The 8,034-nt window shown below is 32.6% G+C and overlaps 1 protein-coding gene across 2 annotated transcripts; it reads left to right on the top strand.

The window, feature by feature from the left end:
* Positions 1-1,193: 1,193 nt before the first annotated feature.
* On the top strand, positions 1,194-7,143 carry LOC128547278 (toll-like receptor 4). 2 transcript variants are annotated; one of them, XM_053519502.1, is made up of 3 exons: positions 1,194-1,393; positions 2,269-2,488; positions 2,741-7,143. In XM_053519502.1, the coding sequence occupies exon 3, from the start codon at positions 2,769-2,771 to the stop codon at positions 5,415-5,417; it is 2,649 nt and encodes an 882-aa protein (XP_053375477.1). In that variant the 5' UTR covers positions 1,194-1,393; positions 2,269-2,488; positions 2,741-2,768; the 3' UTR covers positions 5,418-7,143. The 2 variants fall into 2 exon arrangements, with proteins under 2 accessions (XP_053375477.1, XP_053375478.1); XM_053519503.1 differs by lacking the exon at positions 2,269-2,488.
* Positions 7,144-8,034: the final 891 nt, after the last annotated feature.

Here is an 8,034-nt window from a genome sequence, read left to right as displayed (position 1 = left end):
AGTAAACTTCGTGATATGTAAACTGCCTACTGAAATTTGATATAAACTTAGTTTTGTAAACTTTTGGATCCACATTTGATAATATTTGGTACTGATATTATATTCAATCTTCTCAAAACATTTGCGATTCCTTTTTGTGATGTACTGTCATTCATATGGCATTCTTAGCTCAATAATATAATCATTTACTAACTCTCTATGTGAGGTCAATATAACCAAAATGGTCCTTATTGTTGATGTACATGTCATGTCCTTATCAATGGTGTACATGTCATGGTCCTTGTTGTTTCTGTACATGTTATGTTTTTTATGTGCATGATGTAATTGGTTTTTATATGTTGTTTTACGTTCTATAATGCTTTAAATTTAATATTTTGATATTTATACAAATAGTGATGTCTAAGAAAATCTCTGAAAATGTGAAGTAACAAGAAGAAGAATAATGTGGTTGCCACATAATTAAGAAATTATGATCATTTTATAAGCCATGCATCAGTTTAGTGCCAGAAGGACTCATATGCTGGTGAGGCCGTCTGGATCCCAATTGACGCAGTATTTGTTACTAAAATCTATCTGCCTAGCTGTCTGTATATTGCGCTCCGTACGAGTTGAAACGGATCCATTTTTCCATCACTATAAAGGCAAAGTTCCGGAAAAGTTTGTTGGTTTTAGTGTCCATTGAAATACATTATACAATTCTTAGGGGTTTTTTTGGGCTTTATAATTACAACATAAAAGCCTGTCAGCTATGACTTTTCATAAGAACACATTCTATCAGCAAACTATTGTGTTTTATCCTCGGAGAAGTGACTTGATATTACAGAGCTTTATGTTTACGTGAGCAAAGTGTCGTTTAATGACATTGATGGAGTACACACTAAAACTAATAACTCAGCTCGAACATTCAGCACTTGTTGGTTAAAAGATACTTAAACCTATTTCATGTTCAAGCTAATTATATTTCAATTATGATGCATTGTCATGAAATTTATAGATGTTTCAATTTCGGTACTTCCCATTACTTTCATAACTTTTACTGTTTAAGAGAATAATTGTTTTTCGCATTAGCTTTATGATGTCCAAAGTGTCGAGCTTTAAGTAGTTCCCACACTATTGGATACTTGTTTGAGAGGCCTACTCATCATTTTTTATCATATTTTTACATCCGTGACGTGATATCGCTATTACACAACGCACATACATGAACTAGCTTTTAACTGAACAGGCTAATTAGTTTATTTAGTTGTTTAGTTTACATGTACTAGTGTTTTACTTTTAAACAGTTTTACGAGAAATGCATGGACATTTTTGCAACAAGCGAGTATTTACTTGGTAGTTTTTGTTGTCTTTTTTGCAAAGGGACAAAGATAACATTGCATTGCCTTTTAATTATGTAAGTACACTTGTTGTTCTAACTTCAGCTTATGACTGGTAGTGAATTACATTTTATGCGTTCATGCATGTAACTATTTATTTATTTTCTACATACTCAAGTGTCATCAAAATCTATCTTTACTTTAAGACTTATCACAACGTAGTTTCCCCCTCACCTACCGCAGATCTTTGACAAATCAGGTGTGCAATCCGGTATTGAAATATGTTAATATGTGTTACACTTTTAAATTAGTATATCTTAAGTCTTGGACGACGTTAGAAAGATATTTTTTGAAGATAGTACTTAATAAATTTATATCTACTTAATCACTGAATTAAATCTTCACACATATCGTTTACACTAGAATAAAATGTATAAACATCACAGGAAATGATAGATACACTACTGGTATTTCATACGAAAAATACATTTCCGAATGTTTGTTTTTAAACCATACGTTACGCTACAGTGATTCCAAAGAAGGATGGGACCCCAAATTCCTAAATTTCGCGGTCATGGAAGCCATTATATACACGTACACATCTATACTTATATTCTACGTAAAATACAGCAAGAAATTTGTTTTATACAAAATGTAGATATTGAAATTGAAAAGTGAATGCAGCTTAAGCTAGCCCCCAAGCCCACCAGACTTGTTGAAAAGACATTAGATATCAGATTTCAGTGAAAGTATTTGTTAAAACGTTTTCAATATATCTCATTAAGAGAAAAATCAAGTAAAACAAAAATAGATCTACTATACAAAACCACTTATAAAAATGTATTGGACAGTTAATGCAAGAGTTGATATTGAAATGAAAATGATTTTATGTGTATTGAATGAATTGATATATCGCTCCAATGTTTATATGCGTTCGATCTGTTTAATTCAGATGTACAAGACCTGGTAATATGCAAACGAAGACTTTGTGAACACGTTTACGGTTAAGAGAGATTTGTTGAAAATCGCCATAATATGAGTTGTCTGATCCCTAGACGATAGAAGATGCGAAAAGTTTACAGTACAACAACCAATTTCTATTTGACATATCCTTCAATGGTTTTATGCTGAAGGTTTGTTTCTACTTACAAGTGCAAGATCGAATAACAAAGGCATAACTTATTTCCGTAATACTACCTTTATATATTAACACATTAAGACTAAAATTAGCATTCAATTACAGTATTCATTGCTTTTGTTTTTGTCAGTTTTTACCCACGGATCCACCAGGATAAAGCGTAAAGCTATTACTGTTTAATATGTAATACATGTACGCGCGATTCTTTGGCAGGTCTCCTTTTATTGATGAAAACATAAAATGCTATTTCACCTATCCGTAATTTTTGTTTTATTTGATATTGCAGGAAATAAAGGAAAACGGCAATCATCAGAATGCATTTCCAAATTAACATTATCCTCTTCGCACTGATTGCTGTCCCACAGATAAGCCAAAGCTATCCGGACTTTATTCCATACAGTAAACTGTTCGACCAAAGTTATTTAGAAGACGTCGTATATTTAGCGACATACAAATCACAGAATACGACTCATCTTAGTATTCATGAAAACTGTTCTCAATATGTTGTTCAAGACGAAAGGTATATTAACTGCTCGGGTGCAGGGGTTGATCATATACCAGATTTGCCTAAAGCAAGCTTTGTTGTTGATTTATCAGGGAATAAGATAGAAAAAATACCTGAAAACCAATTCATCCGTCTCTACAAGTTATATTATCTCGACTTATCGGACAACCCACTGGTATATATAGACTTGAATGCCTTTAGTGGACTGTCAAACTTATCCAAGTTGTATATTCGTCGCTCAAAGCTCTACAAATTAGATATTTACAAAGTTGATAAAATGCTTTCTTGCCTCCCCATGTTGACAGTGTTTGCTATAACGCTGCAGGAAAACATAAGTCTTGGTTTGCACTACTGTCTTTGTCCTGAAAGAATATCAGTGAAGGAAAACGCACCTCTTCGTTTTTTAACATCTGTACTTAATCTTGAAATAGACTCTAGCCATTTTAAAGGAATCTTAAGTTCAACGTCAGACAAGTGGAAAACAAAATATCTCAAAATCATTGTTACAGGCTACTGCTTTTACAAGTTATTTCACAAAACCTGTTTCAGAAATGTCCAATATCTACAAAATCTCTCTATAAGCTTTTCATATCCGAAACTTAAGGTCATTTTACCATTGTCCTTCAGCATAGTATCGTTCTCTAACAATACATTTGATAACAATAAATATATGGAAAGTCTTAAAATACAGTCAACTTCAAAGCTATCTGATTTTAGATGGTTTATAGATGATTTTGAATTGTCAGATCATCTCAGAAACATCACAGTCACTGTAAGTCAATTAAAAATGTTTAAATATCGCAGTGTCCAAGGAGTTAACTACGGATCGGATCCAAAGTTTTCCCTTAAGGAAGCATTGTCTCCTCTTCTGATGTCTAAATCTAAAATAGAGTCTTTAGATATATCAAATAATGGTTTAATCGGTAGAGAATCTGAAATGTTTTTTCCTCCAAGATTTTTGAAAATCATAACTGCACATCATAACTGTTTGTCGTATTTGTTCGTGACTCAGTATCTGCATCTCGCCTGGTATTTACAAGTTTTTGATGCAAGAAAACAAAATTACTGCCTCGGAAAAGGTCAAATGAATATGTACTCACGAAAGAACCTGCCTATGAAAATGGGATCCATTGAATCAGTATTAGATCGTTTAATATACACTCATTCTGTATATAGAGTTGATTTGTATGAGCTTAACTTTCTGCGCAAGATCAAGTACTTAGATTTGTCATGGAATTCCAATAAACTAAATACTAAGGTACTTAGACGAGAATTTCTCGAAGGGCTTCCAAATCTAGAGTATTTCGATTTAACTGGATATACTATTGAATTCCTGGAAGAAAATGCAACATTTCATAAAAAGTTGAAGTATTTAAATATGACGTCAAATGCACTTTGGAAAATGGGATGTAAAATCAGTGAAAGATTCAAATTTTTACCATCTTTAATCGATTTGCGCTTAAGTGATAACAAAATATCATGCCTGTCTAAGGATGCATTTGTAGGTTTAAAAGCAGTTCAGATTATTGACCTGAGTAAAAATGATATAGAAAACTTTGAATTTTCGTTGAAGCATCTACAGAATATTCGATTATTGAACTTGTCAAACAACAACATTCGAGTACTTACGAAGTCGACGATGGACGATTTGGATGCAATTCCTGCAGTTGCAGTTGATTTAAACCTCAATAAACTTACATGCAACTGTGAATCACGTAGTTTTCTTAAATGGTTACAAAATGAAAGGAAACGTTTTGTAGGACTGGATCGTTATATGTGTGGATTTAACAATAATTCTTTTGTTTACTTAACAAGCTTAAAACAGATAACCGATGACCTTGACCGCTCATGTTCCTCACACTCATTTCTCATTGCTGCATGCAGCTTGCTTCTCGCGTTCGTTACTTTTACTATTTTAGGAGGACTCGTTTATAGGTACAGATGGAAGTTACGCTATATATATTATATGTCAAAGATTCAGATAAAAGGTAGGGAACGTGGAGAGGATTACGAACAACTTTTTGACTTTGACGCTTTCATTTCCTATGCCTCCGACGACTTTGAAGTTGCAAGAGTTGATGCAATTGAATATCTCGAGCAAAAGAAATCATTTCGATTGTGTATACACGAACGAGAATTTCAGCCAGGAGAATCTATTGCATATAATATATCTAAAGGGATACATAGCAGTAAAAGGACCCTCTTATTCTTTTCAAAATCTTTTCTCCAAAGTGAATGGTGTAAATACGAGTTGAATATAGCGCGAATCGAGTCCATGTACACAAAACGAAGCCTTATACTTGTTATAATGCTAGAAGGTATACCCACCGGGGAAATGACAATTGAAATGATGGACTTCGTAAAGACATACACATACTTAGAATATCCTAAGAACGGCCAACAGGAAGACCGAGATGTATTCTGGGGCAAGTGCGCTGACTTTATCAATGGAAGTTAAAGAAAAATCGGTACACTTGAAAATGCTTCCATTTTATGTTTTACTCACATACACATGTATCATTGTATCATAACTCGGTTTTCTTTTTAACATCAAATGTTCAAAAGATCCTTGCAACATGTAAATATTTCAAAGACTATCCTTTCATATATAAATAGGTCTTTCATTGTAATCAGAACAGGCCAAACATTTATGTAATAAAGATGACAAAGACAGAGAAAATATGTACAATGTCAGCTAAAAGGGTTCCATGGGTACTAAATATTTGATAAAATACTTTTAATATTTACAATTAACCTTCTTATATTGCTTCTGTTAACAGAGGAAACAACTGTCTGCGAACAATGCCCATTTTTCTTTGTGTCGTTTAAACTTATCATTTTAGATGTTATTTCTGTTTCAATATTTATTCTTACATGTATATATTTGTACCTAGATATCTTCATAAAACGTTTGAAACACGGGATAGCTTTCTTAATTATGTAGAAACTTTTCTGAAAATAATAATAAAATGTACGGCATTTATGTTGTGAACTTAATCACATTTAGCAAAACATATGTCCTGTAATTTTGTATTAGTTGTATTTCTGTTTGTAGAATGAGTGTTCTAAAATTCTAAATTAAGAAAAAAACATGTTACTTTATACTCTTAGCGACTATAGTTGCTATGTAAATTTTCACAAAAATATTTAACTAGTAGTATATGGATAAAAGTTGAAGTATGTATTTTCTGGAAAGGTGTTTGTTCAGACCTTTATTCTATTTAACTGCAATAAAAATCGCCGTTTGTCCACGTTTGCTATTTCCAACGGGTTCACTTTAGTTTCGTTTTTGTTAATCCTGAGTCATAACAATACAACCTTAGCAAGTGATCCGTGCATATAAAATTCATGGTAGTGAAATGTGTAAAAATTATGTATTCAAAAGTATAGGTAACATTTGCCCCATGCCAATTACCGTTAATATAATTATCTAAAGTATTAAAAATGTATCTAATTTCAATGTCATAAATCATTGTCAGCATACATTGTCTTAATCATTGATCTATTTTTGATTTGCTTGAAATGTTTTAAGAAAAAGTCATTTCGAATTATTTACACGGATGTTAATGGAATCAGCTATTATTGTACAGCGTAGATTATAATTGAAACAATCTATGTATAAATCTGTGTTTGTATATTCCGTCATATCATGTACTTTTGTGTATAACCCATTTGAATTTTATACAAATGTATGAATAAACTGATCAAGGTTTAACATCATTATTGATGTTAAAAGTCTCCCTGTTTAAAAGCATATCCCAAATTTATTCTTGTTTAGATTTTGATTTTAGTGAATTGTTATTGTACCGCATATGGTAAGGTGTTTGTACTGTTTGATTTATCCAATCACAAAGTTAATTTTTAATTTCGATAATGCAACATTGGTTCTACGACAAATTTCTTTTAAATTCTTGAAACACATTTTACTAGTTTATAGTTAGTTCTTAACTTTCAACATATTGTTGCGTTACTTCTCCCATATAACGTGAATTGTCCTATTTTGGTCAAACAAAACTAAAACACAGAGTATAGTAGCAAAAGCAGTTATTTATTTTGCAGCACAACATTTCTATTTATACAAATCACAATTAAAACTTCTCAATATCATTCATACAGCAATCCATACCTTAAAAAAATCAGAACAACTTTTCCATGATGGCCCGATATCGCTCACCTAAGCTGAGTTTAGTTGCATGCTTAAACAAATTTCTTTCCTTACGCTTCACTAACAAAAACTAGGTGAGTAGGTCATGGTAAAGTTAGAGGTTATATTCAGGGTTAAGATAGTTAAAGCTGTAGTATTGAATATCAGTATTCAAAGAATATTAAAATAGTGGTCAATAATTTCTATCCAGTACTTTCAAAAACAAGAAAGTAGGTCACTAGGTCATGATTAAGACAATTCTAGATGAATATTGAAATGTGTATCAAACATTATGTGTGTGGTCTAAATTTCTTTTCCACTGCTTAAAAAACAAGTAGTCTATGTAAAACAAGGGACCACCTTGGCGTAGCCTATATTGATCCCACGGTCATGATTTGAACAATCTTTGAAGAGAACCACTAGAGCAAAACACATACTAAATATCTAAGCTCTGGGCCCTATGGTTTAAGACATCTTTTTTAAAAAAATTTTTCCCTGTACAAATCTACTTAAACCATGTGACCCCTGAGGCGGGGCTATATTTGATCCCAGGGGGATAATTTGAACAATCTTGATAGAAGACTACTAGATGATGCTAAATACCAAATATTAAAGCCCTAGGCTAAGTGGTTTTGGAAGAAGATTTTCACAGTTTCTCCCTATATAAGTCTTTATAGAAAATGTGACCCCGGGGCAGGGCCATATTTGACCTAGGGGGATAATTTGAACGAACTTGGTAGAGGACTATTAGGTGATGCTACATACCAAATATTAAAGACCTAGGTCCTGTGGTTTTGGACAAGAATATTTTCAAAGTTTGTCCCTATATAAGTCTTTATAAACAATGTGACCCCCGGGGCAGGGCCTTATTTGACTCTAGGGGGATAATTTGAACGAACTTGGTAGAGGACTGTTAGGTGTTGCTACATAC

This window comes from Mercenaria mercenaria, chromosome 12 (genome assembly GCF_021730395.1).
Source record: "Mercenaria mercenaria strain notata chromosome 12, MADL_Memer_1, whole genome shotgun sequence".
Lineage (NCBI taxonomy): Eukaryota > Metazoa > Mollusca > Bivalvia > Venerida > Veneridae > Mercenaria > Mercenaria mercenaria.
The sequence above is the reverse complement of the archived record's forward strand: the minus strand, read 5'-3'. Positions and strand labels throughout refer to the sequence as shown.